The sequence below is a fragment of the Capsicum annuum genome, chromosome 4 (assembly GCF_002878395.1).
Source record: "Capsicum annuum cultivar UCD-10X-F1 chromosome 4, UCD10Xv1.1, whole genome shotgun sequence".
NCBI classification, from domain to species: Eukaryota; Viridiplantae; Streptophyta; class Magnoliopsida; order Solanales; family Solanaceae; genus Capsicum; species Capsicum annuum.
Window position 1 is genome coordinate 10,272,607 of NC_061114.1, and position 26,287 is coordinate 10,298,893.

General features: G+C 32.7%; 1 protein-coding gene across 4 annotated transcripts; it reads right to left on the reverse strand.

Moving 5' to 3' along the window:
- Positions 1–834: 834 nt before the first annotated feature.
- LOC107869182 (beta-glucosidase 46) lies at positions 835–26,287 on the reverse strand. Of its 4 annotated transcripts, XM_016715738.2 has the most exons (12): positions 26,034–26,283; positions 25,001–25,067; positions 24,734–24,792; positions 21,907–21,982; positions 21,715–21,789; positions 20,861–20,948; positions 18,063–18,315; positions 9,516–9,631; positions 7,344–7,593; positions 3,693–3,795; positions 2,507–2,615; positions 835–1,615 (listed from the first exon to the last, which is right to left on the reverse strand). In XM_016715738.2, exons 1-12 carry the CDS (start codon positions 26,187–26,189, stop codon positions 1,420–1,422), a joined length of 1,548 nt encoding a protein of 515 aa, XP_016571224.2. In that variant the 5' UTR covers positions 26,190–26,283; the 3' UTR covers positions 835–1,419. The 4 variants fall into 4 exon arrangements, 3 of the variants coding, with proteins under 3 accessions (XP_016571224.2, XP_047266667.1, XP_047266666.1); XM_047410711.1 differs by lacking the exons at positions 7,344–7,593; positions 9,516–9,631; XR_007054406.1 differs by lacking the exons at positions 835–1,615; positions 7,344–7,593 and having other exon boundaries at positions 2,580–2,615; positions 26,034–26,287.

Consider the following 26,287-nt stretch of genomic DNA (forward strand, 5'->3'; position numbering starts at 1 on the left):
TGATTCAAGTTAATAAGATGTTAATCATGCGTTTTCAATACATTATCTTGGATGTTATTGTAAACATATTATTTATTATTATAAATATTTGAATAGTTTAATTCAAAGTTTCAAAATATTTCAAGAATGATAATATTTTTCACTATATTCAATATTGTCAAAACGAAAATAAAATCATAAAATTAACAATTAAAATTTTTTTAGGCAGGCTTTACTAGTCTTACCCTTAAGTCTGTTTGAAATTATAATCCCAAATCACACATCCAAATCACAAGAATTCATTCAACTTTACTTAAGTATCATATAAACTGTATCTTTTGTTTCCTCCTTAGCAACTTTCATAATATTTAAATAAAGTTAATTTTTTCTTGAGAAAATACCCTTAAAGGCTATAACACACCTCAACTTAAAGGGGATCCTATTACCCCCTGAACTAATTAAAAGTGTAATTTTGATATCCTTAGTGCCTACGTGGCACACACGTGTGCTTACGTGACACTTCAGTGTATTGTGCCACATATGTGCCACATAGACACTAAGGGTGTCAAAATTACACTTTTAATTAGTTTGGAGGTAATAGGACTCCCATTTAAGTTGAGGTGTGTCATAGTCTTTTTGGATATAGTTCGGGGGTAATTAGGTATTATCTCTTTTTTCTTTGCAAGAAATAATATAGTAACTTTAATTCAATAAAGTAAATGTTAAATGATCATCCTATATAATCCATAGAAAAATACTGATCTTAGACTTACTTGGTATACATAGTTCATTTTATTAGATCATAAACTAAATACTAAAAAAAGAAATGGAACAGATTTAAGCTCTAAATTACAATTTCTTTATAATTATACACCTCAATTAATATAAAGAAATATATTAGCATGAATACAATTATACTCTCATTAGTCATTACACAATACATAAACTCCCTTGCTTTAGATTTTACAAACAAAAAAAAAAAAAAAACTTGTTGAAGGATCTCCACAAAGGCACATGGTGCTTGTCCTTAGTTTCACTTCATTCTTGCTTTAGATTTTACAAACAAACAAACAAAAAAAACTTGTTGAAGGATCTCCACAAAGGCACATGGTGCTTGTCCTTAGTTTCACTTCATTCAGTGCCGAAGTCAGAATTTTTACTTTATAGTAGCTTTTAGATCACAATTATTTTTACAGTCAAAACTATTGCATGCATTTTGTCGAACCTGTAATTATCACTTTGGCTCTCCCGCGTAGGGGCAGAGACAACCTTTGGCTAGGGGGGTCGGATGAACCCCTTCGATGGAAAAACATATCGTTTATACATGATTATTTTATGTATCTGTAGTAGGTATTGATCCCTCTTCAGCTGGATTTTCTTCAATTATTAAACTCTTTTAGTTGAAATCCTGGCTTTGTCTCTGCTCCCGCGGACTCCGGTTCATGATGTATGTGTTGCTAGTTGGCTTTGGAAGTTGGTGATGAGTTCCTTATACCTAGTGGCTGATAATTTTGGAGTTCTTTGGAGATTTGTAAAATTGACATAATGCAATCCAAATCTTTTTGTATATCCATCTAACCATTCAAAGTTGTCTAGCAATGACCAAGCAAAGTACCCCCTCACATTTGCACCTTCCCTGATTACATAATGAAACATCAAACACAAATAAATGCCATGTCAGGCAAGGAGCAATACCCAAATTTTTTGTGCTCCGGTATCCATTAAAGTCGATGCATATTAGGTATAATTATATAAAAAAATATATAAAATCTAGTAAGATTTAGAAAAGCACCCAGTAAGCCAAGAAGATAACCGGGTGTTTTAGTTTTCAGGCAGAGCCTTAAAGCTTTGGACGTCAATATGTATGTTCGAACCTTGCGTGCACTTGGATCCGCTATTTGTCAGGAAATTATACTGTATGGATAGTTATAGCCGGTGCGGAATTATCTTTGTTTAAGGAGAATTACCCTAACGGCAAAAATTTACAATGTATAAATATTGTATAAATAGTTGTAGCTGGTGGGCCTGGCAGAATTATCTTTGTTTAAGGAGAGTTAATGACACTATAACCTCAGAAAATTATAATGTATAGATAACTCTTTATTCTTTAATGTATATATCTTATATATTGAATTAATTCCTCAAAACATGTAAGTTATATTTTCAGTCGATTTAGTAAAAATTTTAGCTCTTCCACTTCTTGTAGCATTATTAGTTTTCATGCATTGGATGCACAAGTAACAAAGAGTTGTGGATATGTGGCCGGGTAGAAATAGGGCTTACTGGTCACTTTTCGCTCCTGTCTTTCACAAATAGTCAATGTCATGGAAAGTTTTACGATAGGAAATTGAAGTCAATCTTACTCAATCCTAAAAGCAGGAGTCAAAAACTAGAGTCTTTACTGCGTGCCTAATATATATATATATCCACTCCTTCTGGTCGAGTACCTATCTATGTTACTAACGTTCATCCCGAAACAAGTTAATATGTAATAAGTATGCGCGTTAGAGAGCAAAGAGAGAAGTACCTCATTGCATTTGCCAAGGAATTCAAGTAGCTATGCATGAACTCTACTCTTGGAGTGTCATTAATGGCATCTTCTAGGGAAAAATCTGGATCGTCACTCTCAGCAATACCTGTAAGATTGTCCAATTCATATAAGAAGTTGCCCCTAAAGAGATCGACTTGCATTTCCTCAACTTATTTTATAATAAGGAAAATGTCCAAATTTACGATTAAAATTGTTTCTTTATTACCAACAGAAAAGAATACCCTTGTACCAAAATAATCGACTGAACAAGAGTGGTCTATAAGATAGTCAAATTCTATGGGTTCGCTTAATTGGTATCGCGCTCATACCATTGCTCTTTCATTATATGATTTTTTTAAATTTTATTTGTCGTTATAATTTGAACCCCTTTATACCATAAGCATTAGCAAATCGTCTCATATTTGTCGCTGACTTCAATGATGAGCTCCTAGGTGGATTAGTTGGGGACTCATAAGCCAAAATAATTTGAGAAAAAGAGTCAAACTTACCCCTCTATCTTTGACTATAGATGGTATAATCCTTCGATATAATTTGAGTTGAAATTCTTTATAGTCAAGAACAAAGGCGAACAATCTGTTACCACTTAAAAGTATCCATCGGTATACCTCAAGTTGAAATGTTTATAGTCAAGAACAAATGCGACAGATATGTTAACATTTAAGAGTATGCATCAATAAACTTCAAGTTAAAATTCTTTATAGTTAAGAACAAATGCGTGACAATCTGTTAACACTTAAGAGGATGCATCGATATACCTCAAGTTGAAATTCTTTATAGTCAAGAACAAATGCGAGATGATCTATTAATACTTAAGAGTAATATGCATCGATATACTTCAAGTTGAAATTCTTTATAATCAAAAATAAATGCGACAGTTCTGTTGACACTTAAGAGTATGCATCGATATACTTCAAGTTGAAATTCTTTATAGTAAAAAACAAATGCGACAGATCTGTTAACACTTAAGAGTATGCATCGATAAACCTCAAGTTGAAATTCTTTATAGTCAAGAACAAATGTGTGACAATTTGTTAACACTTAAGAGTATGCATATCCTCAAAGTATGACAAATAATAAAATTAAAACATTTTATATTGAAAAACAATTTTAATCATTTTTTCTTAATGAAATTCACATTCAAAACTTTTAACTATTTTGTTACCATTTTCAGTGATGATGATTGGAGTATTATTGAATCTGTCCTTCATGTACATCACAAGCTTTTCCATCCCTTGAGGATACACAAAGAGCCAATCCATTGTAGTCTGAATCATTTAAAAAGTAAACAAATCAATTATATTTGCAATATCAGAAAGAGTTTTCTATATTTAATAATTCTTTAATTTAAATATCGCACCTGGCATATTTAAAATCATAAAATATAAAAAATCTCCTTTAATTTTTGGAATATATTATTTTTTATGTTTCATTTTGTTTGTCTTGTTTTTTTATAAATCCATTCAAAAAAAATATCTCTCTTTTTGACATTTCTTTAATTTCAATTTTTCACGTGACCTTTAAGATTAGAAGATTAAAGAATATTTTAGTATATTCTACATATCTTTAATTTAAAAATTATAAGATTCAAAAGTCTTTTTTATATTTTCGTATCAAGTCAAAATCAGACCACATCTTTCATTTTGTTTGTCATACTTTTCATTAAGTTCGTTAAGAAAAAAATTATTTTTTAAGAGAAAATACATAAAGTACCCCCTGATCTTGTCCGACTTTTTCAAAAAAGATACTTAAACTTTACTTTCGACCTATTACCCTACGATTCTTACTTAATCCGTTGTAAGTACACCATTTTTACTTAAATTTTGCCTATGTGTGTAGACACGCACACCAAGCGCGTGAATGGTTAAAATTTGACTTAAATTGTCAATAAAAAGCTGTCATGTGTAAATTATTTATCCAAAAATTTAAAAATACTTTCTTCTCCATTGATGTCTTCCTCATCTTTCCAATATTCCATTCACACACTCTCACAACTTCACACAATACTCCATTCACGCACACACAACAACCCAGTGAAAAACACAGATGGACACTACACACAGAGAAATCGAAAGGAGAGCACAATTGTGCTTGGGGTCGTGTTGGCTATCGCTATTGTGAGGTTTATGCTTTCCCTGAGAGTTTTCCATAATTTGAGATCCACCAACGATCTGCAACATTATTCTTATGTTCATCTTGAATTGAAGAATGATAAAGAGATTAAAAAAAAAAGGTAAAAAAGATATGATATGGTAGCCACTAGCCATCATTTTTTTCGTTGAGAAGGTATTTTTCGACGATAAACCCAATATGAAAAATTAAATTTTTGTTGGAAAATATGCTAATGTAGGCAAAAGGATTAGTAAAATTGTTTTCAAATTCACTATTGAAATAGTAATCAAAATACCAAATTGTTGTCGATGGAATCACATCCATCTCCAAAAACTTGTTCTCCGCATTCCTCAATTGAATGAAATCTTTCTTCTTTGGAATTCAATTTAATAGGGAGAACAATTGAGCCGTACTTTAGCAAATAATTCAATTTAAGATCACAACAATGGAAGAAGTAATGAAAGAGAAGAAGGAAAGACCAGCGAACTGGAAGAAGAAGGACAAAGTGCCAAACACGCGCTTTTTAATAAAAGAGGAATGCTGAATTTTTCATCAAAATGGTGTATTTACAACGACTTTAGTAAGATTCGTGAGGTAATAGGTCAAAAGTATAGTTTAGGTGTCTTTTTGAAAAAATCGGACAAGATCGGGGGGTACTTTATGTATTTTCTCTTTTTTTAACAATTGTTTAATTTCAAGTTTTGATATGACATATTTAAGACCACAAAATTAAATAAAATTTTGATACATTTTATCTATATTTAGTTTAATACCACGAGATTCAAAAGTCTTATTTAAACTTCTTGTCAAGTCAAAATCAAAGCACTTCTTTCATTTTTTTCGTCTTACTTTTCTTTAAGTCCGCTTAAGAAAAAATATTTCTCTCTTATTTTTATCAATTCTTTAATTTCAACTTTGGACATGACATATTTAAAACTACGAAATTAAATGAAATTTTGATACATTTTACCTAAATTTAGTTTAAGACCACGAGATTCAAAAGTCTTCTTTAAACTTCGTGTCAAGTCAAAATCAAACCACATTTTTCATTATCTTTGTATTACTTTTCTTTAAGTCCATTTAAAAAAAGAATATTTCTTTCTTTTTTGAGTAAATACATAATTACCCCCTGGTCTTGTCTAAGTTTTGCAAAAAGACACCTAAACTTTCATTTCGACCTATTACCCCACGATTCTTTTTTATTTCATTGCAAACACACCATTTTTCGCTGAATCTCAATCACAACAAGGAAAGTAAAATACACGTGCCAATCAGGTGTTGCCACGTGTCAAATACGTTTAATTTCATATATTTTTATTTTTTTAATACAATTTTTCTTTTTATTTAGTTTAACACCCCACCCCACCCCCTCTTTCCCCCCAACCCCAATCCAGCACCTCCACACACCCCTCCATCTAGCACCTTCCCTTCCCACCCGTCGCGTCCAGCACCTCCCCCTCCCCCGCGTCCAGCACCTCCCCCTCCCCCTCCCCCTCGCCGCCTCGCGTCCAGCACTCTCCCCGTCCAATTTTTTTCTTTGTTCAAATCAATTTAAAAATTAGTTTTATCATTGAATTGAGTTTTAAGGATAGTTAAATGATTGAATTGAATTTTAAAGATAGTTTAATGAGCTTTCATGAAGCTTTAATGGAACTTTAAAAAAAAAACCTTCAATGAAAGAGCTTTAATGACGACATTATGTTGAAGAGCTTTAATGGTGTTGAAGAAGATATTGTGTTGAAGAAGAAATAGTGGGTAGTTAAATGATATGATTTAATTGCAAAATAGAGCTTTAATGATATGATTTTTAAAAAAGAAAAGCTTCAATGGAGGAGCTTTGATGGTGGCATTGTGTTGAAGAAGAAAGGTTGGGATTATGGTGATGATGATGATGTTGTTATTGTGGGCGTAATTGATGATGTTGTTGTTGTAATTGATGTTGTTGAGTGATGATGATGAAGAAGAAGTTGCGGAAGAACACAATGGTGGATGGAGAGTTGCGGGGGTGGGGTGTGGGGTGGTGGGGTATGAAATAATTTTTAAAAATAAATAAATAATATTTTTTTTAAAAAAGAATATAAATTATATATTAAATTATTTTATACGTGAAAGCTTGTAATTGGTCAAAAAGTCAAATTTGAGCCCTTTCACGCGCCTGTGGAGCGTGTGTACACGCAGGGGGTCAAAATGGCGTGTTTGCAACGAAATAAAGAAGAATCTTGGGGTAATAGGTCGAAGTTAAAGTTTAAGTGTCTTTTTGTTAATCTCAAACAAGATCAATGGGGTAATTATGTATTTCTCTTCTTTTTTTTAACAATCCTTTTGTTTTAACTTTTGACATGACATATTTAAGACCACAAAATTAAATGAAATTTTGATACATTCTACCTATATTTAGTTTAAGACAACGAGATTCAAAAGTCTTATTTAAACTTTGTGTCAAGTCATAACCACACCACATATTTCATTTTATTCGATTTTACTTTTCTTTCTAGCTCGTTCAGAAAAAAATTGTTTTATTTTCTTTTTTGATAATTCTTTAATTTCAACTTTTGACATGACATACTTAAGACCATAAGATTAAAGAAAATTTTGTTAAGCTATACGTATATTTGATTTAAGATAGTCTTCTTTACTTTCCTAAACTTCGTGTTACGTCAAACTCAGACAAATAAATTGAAACGGAGAAATTATATATACTTACAGGCTCACCAATGGGCACACCATCTTTTTCTGTAGCACGAAAATAAGAACCTTCTGACCAAGAAACTCCATGTTCACATGTAGAATACAAGCAATCTTTAATATAAGCTGCTGTATAATGATTTAGGCCAATAAAATCTAGGCCATTTTTCAATTTCTTCATATCATTTCTTGAAAATATAGGTAGGTTGTTTCCTAGAATTTGTTGCATTTCTTTAGGATATCTTCCAAATATAATAGGGTCCAAAAACCTGCATTTGCCAATTTAATTACAAATAATTTTTTGCTTCAATATACATCTATTAAGAAAAAAAAAAATTAGAACATAAATTGTACATTACTTTTCATATTTACTTTTTTAGATATTATCAAACTACTTTTGAAATTTCAGCCACATTAAAATAAACTGAATTAAATATCTCAGAACTTATAACCTAGAAAGTGTAAATAAAGACAAAAATTTTAAAAAATAAAAAATCAACATGTGTCTTGAAGAATAAATAATTTACTTATTTTGGATAAAATAGGTACTCCCTTTAGTTCAAAATAAATAAATTTTTGTCTTAAAACACACCTATTAAGGGGCAAAAAAAAAACTAAAACATAAGTTATACTTTACTTTTCATGTTTACCTTTTTAAATATTATCAAACTACTTTTTAAATTTCAGCCATATTAAAATAAACTGAATTTAGTCTCTGAAACTCATGACCTAAAAGTGTAAATAGAGAAAAAAATTTAACATGTGTCTTGAAGAATAAACAATTCACTTATTTGGGATAAAATAGGTACTCCCTTTAGTTCAAAATAAATAAATTTTTGTCTTAAAATACACCTATTAAGGGTAAAAAAAACTAGAACATAAGTTGTACTTTATTTTTCATATTTTTCGTTTTAAATATTATCAAACTACTTTTGAAATTTCAGCCAAATTAAAATAAACTGAATCAAGTCTCTTGAAACTCATAATCTAGAAAGTGTAAATGAAGAGTAAAATTGAAAAAAAAATTTCAACCTGCCTCTTGAAGAATGAATAATTCACTTATTTTAGACATTGAAAAATAGCTCAAAAATTTATTTATTTTGAATTAGAGGAAGTACAATTTATAGACCCTTGTGGTTCGATTCTTCCCCACATCTCGAGTATAGTTAGAACTTTAGTATACCACACTACTCTTTTATCAAAATAAATTACAATAATAACTTTTTATATATATCAAGCTCCTATTTATGAACGGTTTGAAGTGTTGTAAGTTAATTAGGTTTCAAGGGCTATAACTTTTGAAATAGCTTGGTATGAAACAAAAATAACAAATGTTTTTCAATTTTTTCATATTTGGCTAATCAAAATTGAAAATATCTTTTATAAAAAAACAAACTCTTTATCTATCATAAAAAATTATAAGTCTCGTAAGTGATATTTCATATTGATAATCTCCTCCTTACCACCATCACCACCTCGCTCCACCCAACCGTTCCTCCATTTTATTCAGTAATGGAGTTAAAATTTTTATTAAGATCTATATATATATCTTTATTTTTTGTAAACTTCATCTTGTTGAATTTTACTGAATATGTTGTCATTATTGAGGTTATAAAATATGAAGAAGTTGAAAGTACTCAACATCTATTATATATAAATAAAAAATAATTTAACCTCGTATATATAATGTAATTTTCCTCCAAAGAGGGTTTGCTTGAATCCCCCCGCACCTGCCTGACTCCGCCCCTATTCCGCCCTATTTTACCTTCCTTTATGTCCAGTGGTGGAATCAGGATTTAGGGATCGTGGACGTTCATGAGGTTCGAACACACATATTGACGCCCAAAACTTTAAGGTTCCGTCTGAAAATCAAAGCACCTAGCTATTTTCTTGATTTTATGGGTGCTTTTTTGAAGTTTATATCAATTTTTGTATTTTTTTTATATAATTATACTTAATCTAATTTAAATTTAACGGGAGTTGAAGCACCAAAAAATACATATAGGTCTGTCTCTGTTTATGCCACCCCACCCTCATCCTCGCCCAGCTTCGTTTATATTATACTCGCTTTCATTGTCCATAATATTTATCTAAATTATACATAAATATTCTTGAATTTTACTTAGACAATTCAAAAAAAATAAGTAAGAAGATCATTTATTTTCATAAAAATATTTTAAAGAAAGCTTACCAATTGTAAACAAAAGATCTAGCTCTTTGAGTTGCATAATTGTCTTGTGAGGAATTGCTAAAAGGTTCATACCATTGAGTATTCAAAGATATTCCTACCATACCTCCCTGCCTTTCCTGCTTATCAGCATAAAACAAATTAAGAGGATATTTGACTAAGCTGATAATTGATTGATTAAATTAATTTAAATTATGTGAAAAAATTATATTAAAAAATAGATAGTTACAATTATTGTTAATTTATCGAATCAATAGATTTTTATAAAATTATGTGTATATTAGAACTTGTTACAACATGTAATTGAAACTATTTATTTATGCAACAACTGTTGGGTTAAATATGTATGGAAGAAGTGTGAATGGAAAATAGAGAGAAAAATGATGGAGGGAAGGAGACACTAATTTAGAAAGTGTAATCCCAAATTGGAAAGTTCACTAAATCTCCCACATTGGTGGGAGAAGAGAACTTTGGAGTGTTTTTAATAAAGAATACTTACTCCACCACATGGATAGTGAGGAGAGAACAAGGTGGTGCCTCGCGCCGTCGTCATCGTCGCTCGCTCGGCTTGGCTTTGGATTTGGATCGATGAGATCTATCTTTTTGGACAAAATTTATTTGATCAAAATCTGATCCGAATATACTAAAGGAAAAATGACAGATTTTCTGTGTTTTATCCTCCATTTATATGCATGTATACAGTGAACTAATGCACTGTTTCAAACTGAACTGATGCAATGTTATGAACTGATGCTTCAGAAAGATGCAACCATTAAGTAAAATGGCACACTGATTCATGGAAAGGCATGCTTGTTTGGAAAAGACACACAGTTTGGACGAATAGACATGATTTTTCAGGAAAAGTTACACCTTTTTAAGTGAACCATTGCCACTTTTCAGAAGAGGCATGTTATGACTAGATAAACCTGCTTTCATCCACAGGTTTAGACATGAAAATTTTTTTGAAACACAAACTCTTCCTGTCTTCAAATATTCTGTGTGATCAATCAAACTGTTGAGCGAGTTCGTAGAATTTGTCAATTTGAGGTACCACTATTGTTCGAATTGAAGGCCATTTTATCCTGGGAGGAAGACTCCATAACCTCAGGTATAGTAAGGGGAATTATTCTTTATGGACACTCCGTGAAGCCAGGGAACTTGGTCTAAATTTCTGTTTCATCTTTTTTCTTAATATTAACACACTTCTAAGATAGATTATTCATAATCTAGTGTTAAAGGTGTTAAGAAACTTCATAAGTTCTTGTCTTGAACTTAAACTTTCTTTGAAGTTTCTGGTGCTTATTTACAGATTCTTGTACCTAAATACATAAAAGATAACAATCTTAAGGAATAATCCAGAATCTGTATTACTTGTTTTTGGAGATTAAAGCTTTAAGCTTTCTACTCCGTTTGAATTTAACTAGTGATTAGAAGAAATAAAATCTTCATCAAAAGTTTAAAATTCACTCGGTTGACAATTGGAAGTCATAAAAACTTCATTGTTAACTAGAAACAAGAAGAAGAGTTTAAAGTTGCTTAACTTTATAAGTAGTATTCTAAAAATACTAAATATTATTGTCTTGTGGTGACAGGAAAAATGACTGACGAAAGTTAAATGCAACATGCGGCTACGACTATGGGGGCAACTAGCATTGCTTCAACAAGTCGAGCAAATACTCCGCAATCAATGGCACCTGTGGAGAAGCCCGAAAAATTTGTAGGCATTGACTTTGAGTAATGGTAGCAAAAGATATTTTTTTACCTCACCACTCTATGCCTTCAAAGGTTCACCAGTGAGGATGCTCCTGAGGTGCCCGAGGAGACCTCAGACAAAGAGCATTTCATGATTGTAGAAGCTTGGAAACACTTGGAATTCCTTTACAGGAATTATATATTGAGTGGTCTCCAAGACGACCTCTATAATGTTTACAGTGGAACTAAGACATCGAAGGAATTGCGGGGGGCACTAGAATGAAAATACAAGTCAGAGGATGCGGGAATTAAGAAATTCTTTGTTGCAAGATTCTTGGACTTTAAAATGATAGATAGCAAATCGGTTGTCTCTCAAGTGCAGGAATTGCAAGTAATCATCCACGATCTTCTAGCGGAAAATTTAATTGTGAATGTTGCTTTCAAAGTAGCAACGATAATTGAGAAGCTATCACCGATGTGGAAAGACTTCAAAAACTACTTGAAGCATAAACGCAAGAAGATGACTGTCGAAGATCTTATTGTCCGACTGCGTATTGAAGAGGATAATAAAGCTACCGAGAGAAGGTCAAAATGTAATTCTGCAATTAATGGAGCACATATTATGGAAGATGACCAAAACAATTCTAAGAAAAGGAAGAAAGTTGAACAAGGAAGCAATCAACCTAAGAAGAGATTCAAGGGAAAATGCTTCAATTGTGGCAAGATTGTCCACAAGTCCACGGATTGTCGAGCCCCGAAGGAAGGCAAGAAAAAGGATCAAGCAAATATAATTGAATCCAACAAAGAATACGATGATCTGTGTGCTATGTTCTCAAAATGCAACTTGGTGGAAAATCCTCGCGGATGGTGGATGGATTCTGGTGCCACCCGCCATGTATATGCCAACCAAGAGTTGTTTTCGTCATTTTCTCAGTCTCAAGTAGAAGAAATGATCTACATGACTAACTCTGCTACTGCTAAGGTAGAAGAAACGGGAAAAATATACTTGAAAATGACTTCAGAAAAGATTTTGACACTTAACAATGTCTTGTATGTTCCGGAGTTACGTAGCAATTTAATTTTTATTTTACTTCTAGACAAGAACGGATTCAAATGTGTAACTGTTTCTAGAAAAATTGTAATTAACAAAGGAGAAAGGTGTGTAGGAAAAGACTATCTCACCGAGGGCCTTTATAAGATGAATGTAATGAATGTTGAAATAAATAAAAGTTCAAATTCTTCTTATTTGCTTGAGTCTTATAATTTATGGCATGAACATTTAGGCCGTGTTAATTACAAAATGCTACGAAAACTGATTAACTTAAAAGTCTGCCGAACTTTGAGTGCAATAAATCAAAGTGTCAAACATGTGTGGAATCAAAGTATGCAGAACATCCTTATAAGTCTGTTGAAAAGAATTCCAATCCTTTAGACTTAGTACACACTGACATTTGTGATATGAAGTAAACACCATCACGTGGTGGGAAAAAGTATTTCATAACTTTTATTGACGATTGCACTAGATATTGTTATGTATATTTGCTAAATAGTAAGGATGAAGCAATAGATGCGTTTAGGCAATATAAAATTGAAGTTGAAAATCAGTTAGATAAAAAGATAAAAATGATAAGAAATGATAGGAGCGAAGAATATGAATCTCCTTTCGCCGAAATATGTGTAGAGAATGGAATTTTCCATCAAACTACGACCTCGTATTCACCTCAATCTAACAGAATTGCAGAAAGAAAAAACCAAACTTTGAAGAAAATAATGAATGTCTTGCTTATAAGTTTCGATTTACCGCAAAACTTGTGGGGGGAGGCTATCCTTATAGCCAATTGTATACTCAATAGAGTTTTACATAGTAAGACACAATCAATTCCTTATGAAAAATGGAAAGAAAGAAAACCCAACTTGAAATATTTCAAAGTGTGGGGTTGTCTAGCAAAGGTCCAAGTTCCTATGCCTAAGAGGGTTAAGATAGGACCTAAGAGTGTGTACTGCGTGTTCATAGGATATGCTAAATGTAGTAAAGCATATCAATTTTTGGTTCATAAATTCAAACATCCGGATATATATGAAAATACGGTAATTGAATCAGATAATGCTGAATTCTTCGAAAATATTTACCCATATAAAACTAGACATGAACAGTCTAGTGGAGGGTCTAAACGACCTCGAGATGAACCAAGTCAGAATGTACGTAATGAAGAGAATCCAAGACGTAGTACACGTCAAAGAATTTCTACTACGTTTGGATCAGGTTTTGTAACTTTTCTCTTAGAAAATGAGCCTCAAATATTTAAAGAAGCGATGTCGTCGTCAGACTCATCCTTTTGGAAAGAGTAAGGTCAATAGTGAGATTGATTCAACCTTAAACAACCATATGTGGGAATTGGTTGATCTTCCTCCCGGAAATAAACCTTTAGGTTCTAAATGGATCGTCAAAAGGAAGATGAAAGCGGATGGTACTATTGACAAATACAAGGTAAGACTTGTAGTAAAAGGCATCAAACAAAAAGAAGGTCTTGATTACTTCGATACATACACGCCAGTAACAAGGATAACATCGATTTGAATGTTAATTGTCTTGGCTGCTGTATATGGTCTTGAAATCCATCAAATGAATATGAAAACCGCTTTCCTAAATAGAGAATTGGAGGAAGAAATTCACATGAAACAGCCTGAGGGTTTTGTGATTCCAAGAAAGGAAAACAAGGTATGTAAACTTATTAAGTCATTGTATGGACTAAAGCAAGCACCAAAACAATGGCATGCGAAGTTTGACCAAACTATGTTGGCAAACAAATTCAAAATAAATGAATGTGATAAATATGTTTATATTAAAGACACTCCAAATCACCAAGTCATTGTATGTTTATATATGGATGATATGTTGATTATTAGCAAAGACATTTCTGACATAAATGCAACAAAACGAATGCATGAGAGCAAGTTTAATATGAAAGACCTTGGAGTTGCAGATGTGATCTTAGGTATAAGAATCCATCAAACTCCACAAGGGTTGGCATTGTCACAGTCTCATTATATCGAAAATGTACTTGACAAGTTCAAGTATATGAAATTCGGTATTGCCAAGACTCCATTGGATGTGAGCTTTGCATTTCGAAAGAATAAAGGTGAAAGTGACTCACAATTAGAGTACGCAAGAGTATTGGTATGTTTAATGTATATAATGAATTGTACACGACCAGACATAGCATGCATTATTAGTAAATTGAGTCGGTACACGAGTAATCCCAACACAACTCATTGGATGGCAATGAAAAGAATGTTGAGGTATCTTAAATACACTCAAAATTATGTCTTGCATTATAATAAATATCCTGCAGTACTTGAAGGATATAGTGATGCAAATTGGATCACCGGATCGAACGAAGTAAAATTCACAAGTAGATATATATTTACTATCGGTGGAGGAGAAGTTTCTTGGAAATCATCCAAACAGACTTGTATTGCTCGCTCTACAATGGAATCTGAATTATCGTATTGGATAAAGCTGGTGAAGAAGCAAAATGGCTCCGAAATTTCCTGAAAGACATTTCGTATTGGCCCAAACCAGTGGCACCAGTATGTATACACTGTGATAGCCAAGCAGCAATAGGTAGGGTAGGGAGCATGATGTATAACGGTAAATCTCGTCACATACGAGGGAGACCTAATACCGTTAGAGAACTTCTCTCTAGTGAAATTATCACTGTTGACTACGTAAAGTCAAAGGATAATGTGTCGAATCCACTTACGAAAGGCCTATCTTGAGAAGGAGTGGAAAGAACATCCAAGGGAATAGGTTTAAGGCCTAGGACAAATCAGTATGGCGGTAACTCTACCTAGCAGACTGGAGATCCCAAGAGCTAGGTTCAAAGAGATTAAACAAAGTTATGTCTGACAGGTTCAACATTGTCAATTACCCAACCCATTCTCATGATGTAGACAATGTTTAGTAAACAAGGATAAGACTTAAACTTAAAGTCTTTTAATGATTATCTAAATTTGGCAAATTTGACCAAATAGTTTAATCTATAGGATTGAACGTTTAGAAATCACCTATGTGAGGGTGAAGTGAAAACCGTTTCAAAGAGAATGTTAGTAAAGGCCTATTCTCTAAGCTCTCATGAAACCGGGACGTGTTCATGGCTGAAAAGAACAAAATCATGAGAACCATAAATGGTAAAAGGCTGGTTTTGTGACATGTATTGTCTAGGTGTACATTAAAGCTCGACGGTTCAAAAATATCAAATCTACCGATTGACCGAGTGCATCCGAGGCATGTTCACTACGAAAAGTTCAAAGGAAAACCCACTTATCCAGATGTAATCAGTCTTTGCTTGATAATCACATACTTGTCCATAAAACTTTTACAAAAAATAGCCATTCCCCATTCATGTGGGGGGATTGTTGGGTTCAATATGTATGGAAGAAGTGTGAATGGAAAATGGAGAGAAAAATGGTGGAGGAATGGAGACACTAATTTAGAAAGTGTACTCCCAAATTGGAAAGTTCACTAAATCTCCCACATCGGTGGGAGAAGAGATCTTTGGAGTGTTTTTAATAACGAATACTTACTCCACATGGATAGTGAGGCAAGAACAAGGTGGTGCCTCGCTCTGTCGCCGTTGCCGTCGTCACTCGCTCGGCTCGGCTTCGGATTTGAATTTGGATTTGGAAAATAATCGATCGATGAGATCTATCTTTTTGGACAAAATTAATTTGATCAAAATCTGATCGGAATATACCAAAGGAAAAATGACAGAAACGCAGAAAATTTTTCTGAAACACAAAATCTTCTTGTCTTCAAATATTCTGTGTGATCAATCAATCTGTTGAGTGAGTTCGTAGAATCCGTCAATTTGAGGTACAGCTATTTTTCGGATTGAAGGCCATTTTATCCTGGGAGGAAGATTCCATAACCTCGGGTACAGTGAGGGGAATTATTCCTTAAGGACATTCCGTGAAGTCGGGGGACTTGGTCTAAATTTCTGTTTCATCTTTTTCTAAATATTAACACACTTTTAAGATGAGATTATTCATAATCTAGTGTTGAAGGTGTTAAGAAACTTCTCTTGAACTTGAACTTGAACTTTCTTTGAAGTTTCTGTTGCTTATATACAGATTCTTGTACCCGAATACATAAAAGATAACAACAACAACATCAAAAATAAAAACAAATTCAGTGTATTCTCACATAGTGGGGTCTGGAGAATGTACGCAGTTCATACCACTATCTCCAAAGAAGTAGAGAGGTTACGTTGTTTCCCGATAGACCCCCAGATCAAAACAAAAGGACAGTAAACAAAGTCGTAATAAAATATATAACAAGATGGAATAACAAAAATAAGACGCCCACAAAGTAATATTATACACTAACAAACCAAAGGCATACACCACACTCAAACCCTCCTAACTAGAACTCCAACCTATGTACACGGCCCGAAAACTAGCCAGGCTACACCAAAGTGCTCCTAACTACGGGCTACGACTCACCAATACGCACTAGCCCTCTAACTTAATCTGTGTCCTCCATACCTTCCTATCTAGAGTCATGTCCTCAGTAAGCTGTAACTGTTCCACGTCACGTCTAATTACCTCCTTTCAGTATTTTTTCGGCCTACCTCTACCCCGCCTGAAACCATCCAAAGCTAACCTCTCACACCTATGAATTAGGGCATCCGTGTCCCTCCTCATCACATGCCCAAACCATCTCAGCCTTACTTCCCGCATCTTTTCCTCCATCGAAGCCACTCCCACCTTCTTCCGAATAGTCTCATTTCTAACTCTATCTCAGACGGTTATTTAGAAACTATTTATTTATAAAAAGAATATATAGATATGTAATTTATTAATGGTAACCTTAAAATATTTCGGTCTAAATTACATGCTCATTCAAAATTTTACCTTCAAATCAACCTAAAATCATGGCCAAACGAAACCCTCAGAAGGAAAATGAAATGAAAACATTTAGGGTGTAATGATAAAAAAACAGCAAAATCTGATTCAATTTATTGTAATCCATTAATTAATATGTTGGTTGACCGTATTTTGAAACATGGAAGAAAATCATTGACTTATCAAATTATCTATAGAATCGTGAAAAAGATTCAACAAAAAGCAAAAACAAATCTACTATCCATTTTATTACGTCAAGCAATACTTTGAGTAACTTCCGATAAATATAACGATAAAATCAAGACGTGTAGGTGGATCAACATATCAAGTTCCCATAACACAAAGATAAATAAAAAAACAAGACAACTTGATGTACTAAAGCTCCCACTATGTACAGTGTACGGCAGTGGCGAAGCCAGAATATTTACTAGCGGGGTTCCGAAGTAAACATATGAACTAGCCGATGGGGGTTCAACGTCAACTATATATACATAAGGAATAATTTTAATTATGTATAAATACTATAATTTTTCATCGAAGGGGGTTCGAACCCCTAGTGTACAGGGAAGGAGTCGACCACAAGGATCTATTATATGCAGCCTTATCTTGCATTTCTACAAGAGGTTGTTTCTAAGGCTCGAACTAGTGACCTCCTGATCACATATCAGGAACTTTACCATTAAAAAAGGGCATCTCGGTGCACTAAAACTACTGCTATACGCAATATCGGGGAAGGGCCCCACCAAAAAGGGTGTATCGTACGCAGCCTTACCTTACATTTCTGCTAGAGGCTGTTTCCAAGGCTTGAACCCGTGACCTCCTGGTTACATGACAGCAACTTTACCAGTCACTCCAAGGCTTCCTTCATCAACAACTTTACCATAACACATAAAAATATTTTTTTTTTTAAAAAAAAAGTGAATTTCTTACTTATTTTCTTGTGTTCCATACCTGGTACTTGGTTCGATAAATGGTGACAGCAGATGCATGTGATAAAATCATATTATGTGCTGCTATAAATGGTTCTCTTTCTGAACTTCCAACACTGCAATTACCAAATAAACCGGAGCATCGAACCGGAGGGAAAGTACCCAATCTATAGCCACGAACCGCTATCACATTTGGTTCATTAATAGTAACCCAATATTTCACTCTATCCCCAAAATATTTGAAACACATGTCTGCATAATAACCAAAATCACTCCTGAAAAAAAAAGAAAATAAAATAATAAAAATATATTCGGTTTGATTTAAGACATGAACTTAAATTGGAGGGTGTGGAGAATGCGTATTACAGTACACAGTTAGTTGGGTAGGAGTATTATCTTGCTTTTCGAGGGTTTAAGGGTGTTTGTGGTGTACAGTGGCGGAGCCACCTTTGCTTTAGGGGTTTATCCGAATCCCCTTCAACGAAAAATTATATTATTTTTATACTATTTTTAAATGATTAAAAATATTTTTATGCATATATAGTAGATGTTGAATCTCCTTCGACTAGTTCGTATATATACTTCTGAACTCTTACAATGAAAATCCTGCCTCCGCCACTGGTGGTGTACTAGTCGTAGTACTATGGTTGTTTAGGGTTTAGTTGTAGATGTTGTGGTGGAGCTGATTTTGTGATATGTATTATAGGAGGGTGTGGTGGACGCGTAATACAGTATAGGGTTAGTCATGTAGGAGTATTAACTTGCTTTTCGAGGGTTTATGCTTGTTGGTGTTTGTGATGTACTAGTCATAGTACTATGGTTGTTTAGGGTTTAGCCAAGGTGGAGTTGATCCCTGCTTGTGATATGTATCATAGGTGGGTGTGGAGGACGTGTAATACAGTAGAGGGTTAGCCAGGTAGAAATATTGTCTTACTTTTCGAGGGTTTAGGCTTGTTGGTGTTTGTGATGCATATACTAGTCGTAGTACTATAGTTATTTAGGGTTTAGCCGTAGATGTTGAGGTGGAGCTGATCCCTGCTTGTGATATGTATCATAGGAGGGTTTGGAGGACGCGTAATACAGTACAAGATTAGCCGGGTAGGAGCATTGTCTTGTTTTTCGAAGGTTTATGCTTGTTGGTATTTGTGGTGTACTAGTCGTAGTACTATGGTTGTTTAGGGTTTAATTGTAGATGTTGTGGTTGAGTTCATCCCTGTTTGTGATATGTATCATAGGAGGGTCTAGAGGATGCATAATACAGTACAGTGTTATCCAGATAGAAATATCGTCTTGCTTTTCTAGAGTTTAGGCTTGTTGATGTTTGTGATGTACTAGTCGTAGTACTATGGTTATTTAGGGTTTAGCCGTAGATGTTGAGATGGACTTGATCCTTGCTTATGATATGTATCATAGGAGGGTGTGGAGAGCGCGTAATATAGTACAGGGTTAGCCGTGTAGGAGTATTGTCTTGCTTTTCTAGAGTTTATGCTTGTTGGTGTTTGCGGTATACTAGTCGCAATACTGTTGTTTCTTAGGGTTTAACCGTAGATGTTGAGGTTGAGCTGATCCCTGCTTGTGATATGTATCATAGGAGGGTGTGGAGCATGCGTAATACAGTACAGGGTTAGCCGGGTACGTATGAGTATTGTCTTGCTTTTCTAGGGTTTAGGTTTGTTGGTGTTTGTGATGTACTAGTCGTAGTACTATGATTTTTTAGGGTTTAGCCGTATATGTTGAGGTGGAGATGATCCCTTCTTGTGATATGCATCATAGGAGGGTGTGGAGGACCCATAATACAGTACAAGGTTAGCCGCGTAGGAGTATTGTCTTGCTTTTTGAAGGTTTATGGTTGTTGGTGTTTGTGGTGTACTAGTCGTAGTACTATGGTTGTTTAGGGTTTAACAGTAGATGTTAAGGTGGAGCTGATCCCTGCTTATGATATGTATCATAGGAGGGTGTGGAAGACGTGTAATACAGTACAGAATTAGTCGGGTAGGAGTAGATTGTCTTGATTTATAAGGATTTAGGCTTGTAGGTGTTTGTGGTGTACTAGTCGCAGTACGATGGTTGTTTAGGGTTTAGCGATAGATGTTGAGGTGGAGCTGATCCCTGCTTGTGATATGTATTATAGGTGGGTGTGGAGGACACGTAAAACAATACGGGGTTAGCCAGGTAGGAGTATTGTTTTAGTTTTCGAGGGTTTAGGTTTGTTGGTGTTTGTGATGTACTAGTCGTAGTACTATGGTTGTTTAGGGTTTAGCCGTAGATGTTGAGTTGGAGTTGATCCTTGATTGTGATATGTATCATAGTCTGTTGTTTTGTATCTTGACTATTATATTATTTTAATGTTGTTATTGTTTCTTTATTTTAAACTTTGTACCGTTCTGTTGTTAGTTGCTATATTTTTTTTACAGTTCCCTTTTTCTTTGTATTCGGATTTACTGCACTTGAACCGAGGGTCTTTTGAAAATAGTCTCTCTACCTCCTCGAGGTAGTGTTAAGGTCTGCATACACTCTACCCTCTCACACCTCAATTTAAAAATGAATGACCTACTTTTCTTTTTAGTCAATTTAAAAATGAATAACCTCTTTTCTTTTCTTTTTTCTGGCAATACTTTAATTTTTTACCTTTCACATGGCATGTCTAATACCACAAGATTAAAGAATATTTTAGTATATTTGATATAATTTTAATTTAAAACCATAAAATTAATAGTCTTTTTTATTTTTTTAAATTCTATGTCAAGTCAAATTAGATCATTCTCTTTTTAAAAAGAGGGAGTACTAAATAGCAATGCTAGTGTGTCAAATCTTGCTTACTGTATTTTGGGACTTAGCCAACCTCCATATCTATCTTCAAGTTCTTGAGGTATATCATAATGTGTTAAGGTGACAAATGGTTGGATACCTGCAATTTCCATCAATCATTAAACACATGATTAATAGTATATATTCCAACGATTCAAAAAATACTTTTTTGTTATATTTTTTATTTATATATTGTGAAGTAAATTATATAGTATCTCCTTGAACTATGATCAAATTTGTTATAACACACTCCAGTTTCATGGGGTCCTATTATCTCTTTAACTCAATTTTTATGTATTTTTATCACCTTTTTAGCTGACGTGACACCTTTGATGTGAGTTTCATTTTTATGTAATAAAAGTCTCATGTCAGCATAAAAAGGTGTCAAAAATACGCTAAAATTGTATTGAGGGGGTAATAGGTCTCATGTGAAGTTGGAGTATATTGTAGAAATTTTGGCCATAGTTTGAGGGGCCGGATGTTTATCTCTATATTGTGAGATCAAAACTTCATTAATTAAAGAAGAGATAAGATCCAGTACATCCAACTATGGTCAAAGTTGCTACGACACGCTTTAACTTTGCAAGGGTCCGATTACCTCCTGAACTCAATTTTAACATATTTTTGTAATTCGTTGTGCTCATGTGACACCTTTTTTATATAAAATAGGGCCCACGTCATAGGTGCCACGTCAATTAAAAAGGTTGATAAAAGGTATCACGTCAGCCTAAAAGGTTGACAAAATATACTAAAATTTAGTTTATGAGATAATAGACCTCCGTGAAATTAAAGTGTGTCGTCGCAAATTTGATGATAGTTCAGAGGGTAATAAATATTTTTCTAAAACAAGAAGAAGAAGAAGAAACCTTTGTGTAAGAGTGCATCAATCAACTTATTGTAGTGTTGAATTCCAGCCATATTGACATCTCCATGCATCCCCTCTAATCCAAAATTTGAGAGAAATGACAAGTAAAAATGATTTAACTTTTATTTATATTGACGATGTATATACTTTAAATTTATCAAGAAGTAAAGATAAGTGATAGTTGCAACTTAACTAGGTAAAATTCTTGCCCATGAGATAGAGAAACGAAAGCTATTAACTCCCATATCTTCCATAAGCTTGATGTCCTCCTGATTAATTAGACGTGTCAAATGGGCAGATATGTTTAGACTGAATTTGAGTGGATTAAAATATGCTAGGTGAATAACTAAGCAGATAATAAAAAATTGCATACGTTGAAATGAATTTAACAGTCTCGATCTCTATATCTACATGCATATTATTTTATGCAGATTTCACTTGTAAAATTAGGTTCTCATAACGTAAGTTACAGCAAGTCAACAAGTCAAGTTGTATTTGCTCCACTTTTATTTGGTGTCACATCAATGCATAAAGTGGTGACATGTGATAATAAAGCAAATATATGTAGTCCTTTGATCATGAAATTTTTTTATTTTTTTTCGAAAAATTATTTTAATTTAGAAAAAAGTGAAAACTGTATATGTATTTGGTCATGAAAATTTTAAATGTAATTTCAAAATTTTAAATATTTTAAAAATAACTTTAATTTATATTCATGACTCTAACTACAACTTTAAAAAATTATGATTTTCGTGGCTAAACGAGGCCTATGTACTTGTACCTAATTAATATACTTAGCTTGTTTAACTTTCGTCGGGATTTTTTCGTTGTTGTATTTTATTTTCATATTTGTTTTTTTATATATTTTATTTGAATCAAAAATTTATTAAAAACAATCTATAAGGTATAAGGTTGCAGACATATCATTCTTCTAAACCCCTCTTAAAAAATTTACACCTGAATATTATATAGTACTACCTTCATCTCATTTTATGTGTCGTTATTTGACCGGAAACGAAATTTAAGAAATAAATGATGACTTTGTAAAGTTTAAAAAATTATCCCTCTTAAAGTTATATTAATGTTTATTTTTTAGGTGTTTTTTCTTAATATGTGAGATTCACTGAGGATAAAACGAGAATAATGATATTTTTTTAGGATAAATTACAAGAAATAGCGACACATAAAATAAAACGGAAGAAGTATCTGTTTTTGTGTTGATACTTGCACCTAATTATTTTGCAAGAAATACTATAATAATAGTACACTATGCTCCTGAGTCTTGTGGGACAACAATTCAGGAAACACACGTTTTTTTCGTTTCGACACAGAAATCCCACAAATTTTTTGGTCTGGAAAATTAAATTAAAGTTATTTTTAAAATTTTATAAAAAAAATATTAAAAATATTTTTTTATGATCAAATATTATTATTTTTACTTTTCATATTAAAGTAAAATAATATTTTTAAAAAAAGGGAAAAAATTCTCCTGGTCAAACGCCTACCTAAATATCTAGTGGAGTGAAATTTAATATGTGTGCAAGAAAGCGAACAAGTTCTTTTTTTTCAACTCGATGTTTGATATTTGTATTAGAATCCGACTATATTTAGATCACGTTTCGTAGGGCCTATTCTTGAGACAGGCTCCCAACAATTTTTTCTTTTGGGTAAAGGACAGAAACGACACTTCAAATTGAAGTATTTCCACGAAAATGACCATGGAATTTAAAATCCACTTTCTAGCCATTTCAATTTGTTGGCCTGTTCTATACGTTTCTACACACCTTCTATATAATTTTTATACATATCTTATTCATATAAATCTTTCATACAAAAATTATACAGTTTTGATATAAAATTTATATAATAATTGTACATTTTTTTTACACATTTTATACAACAATTATATAATTTTTATACACTTTTTATATATTTATACATATACATATTTGATACATACATCTTATATAGATACATATTTGATATAACAATTATATCGTTTTTATATAATTATATTTAATTATTATTTCTAAACAATAAAAAAAAATAGAATATTTTTCAGTTAAAAAATTTATAGCAAAAAAAAAATTAAAATGTTTTTAAAAGGGCCAAATGGCCCAAGTTGAAGATTGTATCAATATTGTATATGGATCGTATATGAACTACGTGAGTTAAAATGACTCAAATTAGAAAATAATTATACAGTGAAAATAGTAGTTTGGTTGTTGGACTTTTTTTTTTTTTTTTTTTGAAAAAGTTAATGATAGAATTCAGAAACAAGTGTACTGTAAGGGGTAGTTTAGTTGGGAAATTATTATCCCGGGATAACTAATATTGAGATTAGTTATTCCAGGATTACCTAGGATAACTTATTCCAACATATATATGGGGAAAGTTATTCCATCACTATGGAAAAAATGGTGAGATAAGTTATCCCACTATGAATTAATCCCTTCAATCAAACAAGGAATTTAAGTGATCTTTTATTTTATTTCGATATAACTTATTCCTTCGATTACTTATACCTCACACCAAACGACCCCTGATTATAGCCACTTTGATAAAGAGCCCTAAAAACGCATAATGAGAAAATAAAATAATTGTATCAGTAAGTTTTGAATACCAAATTGTTAAATAAATAAAAAATTTAAAAAAAAGGGTAAAAGCGTGAAAATATGTGGGTCAAGAACGATTAGAAATGGAACAATTATACCATCCGTTTATTTTTTGATATAACAATATTGCCCTGAACTGCTGGAAATAAAAAAAATAAAAGCAATTATGCTTTTTATTTGCTTCATAATACCGTTAGTGGAGAGCGTAATGATAAGGACATTTTTGTGGGAGGGGGGGGGGGGGGGGGAGAAAAAAACAAAAACGTATAATTGTCACATTCTTGTATTGACTTATATGGCAACATCAAAGTTCACAGACCCATTGGTCGAACTAGTAAATTTTGAACTACGAATGACTCAACTGAAAAAAATGAAGCAAACAAACAAACAAAAAAAATATGATACCTCGTATCGATTATAATGATCAAGAGCAATATCTCCATTACTACCATCTACGATGTGACCTACAATAAAATAATCAGTAATAAATATTATTATAATTTTTTTATGATCCTTTCCTCTTTTGGAGGTATCTAGATCACTAAAAAAAAAAAAAAAAAAAATTAACTACGAAATTTATTGATAATTTGTTAATACATTTTTTTTCTAATCTGTCTTTAAATAGAATTAACGATGAATTTTTATTGTGATAGAAAGTGAGACATATATCACCAGTTTCATGAGTAAAAACATCCCAATTGTTAAGGCCCTTTCCATCACTAAGAAAAGCTCCTTCAAACTGCAAAAGAAACAAAAGAAATTTTATTTTAAAAAAAAAAGGTTCGAAAAACTAAGGTTCGATAATAGAGTCAGAATTTTTAGTTAGGAAATTTTAAAACATATATAACAAGAATCCAACAAGAATATTCAACAATAATAAACTCGGTGTAATCTCATCGGTGGGTTTTGATAGCGCATCATGTATGCAGATCATACTCCACCTTATGATGGTAGGAAAGTGCGCAATTTCCGATAGATTCTCGACTCAACAAGAGATGAAAAGGAAGCAAAAATAAGAAGATGAATATCACAAGATGAAAGAGTCCAACAAAATTTAATATATATTTATATACAACATTATTTTTTGACGAATAATATTCAAATGAACCCTTGCACCCCTAACTCTGACCCATCCAAGAGTTATAACAATAAAAACAAGATGTTGAGAAGAAGTAAAAAAGGCCCCAAGAAATTAAGGATCGGTAATAGAGACAGAATTTTTACTAAGGAGATTTTAAATATAAAAAACATATGTATTAAGAACTCAACAAGAATATTCAACAATAACAAACTCAATGTAATCTAATCAGTGGATCTTGATAGGCGGCATGTGTACGCAGATCGTAGCCCTACCTTATAATGGTAGGGAAGCGTGCAGTTTTCGATAGATTCTCGATTAAAGAAGAGATGAAAAAGAAGCAAAAATAACACGTAGTAACAACAACATGATAATCTCATCGATGGGTCTTGATAGCGCAGTGTGTATGCAGATCATACTCCAACCTTATAATGACAGGAAAGCACGCAATTTTCAATAGATTCTCAACTCAAGAAGAGATGAAAAAGAAACAAAAATAACAAGCAGTAACAACAAGAAGATAACAAGATATAAAATTGTCCAACAAGATTTAAACATATATTTATATACAACGTAATTTTTGACGAAAAATATTCAAATGAACCCCTTAAATGTTGAGAAGAATACCTGGTAACAAGAAGAGGCTGTTCCAAACAAGAAATTTCTTGGAAATGAAACTGGTTCTTTGACAATACTAAGTTTTTTTGTCTGAGAAAATGATACAATGAAACTAGAAAAAAAAACACAAAATGCAAAAAATATAATTGAAGTACTTAGTTCCATAATGTTTATTTAGAGAATAGACCCTCTTTTTTTTTTTTTTTTTTTTTTTTGTGTGTGTGTGTAATATGTATTATATTCCAAAATTGAAAATGGTCATA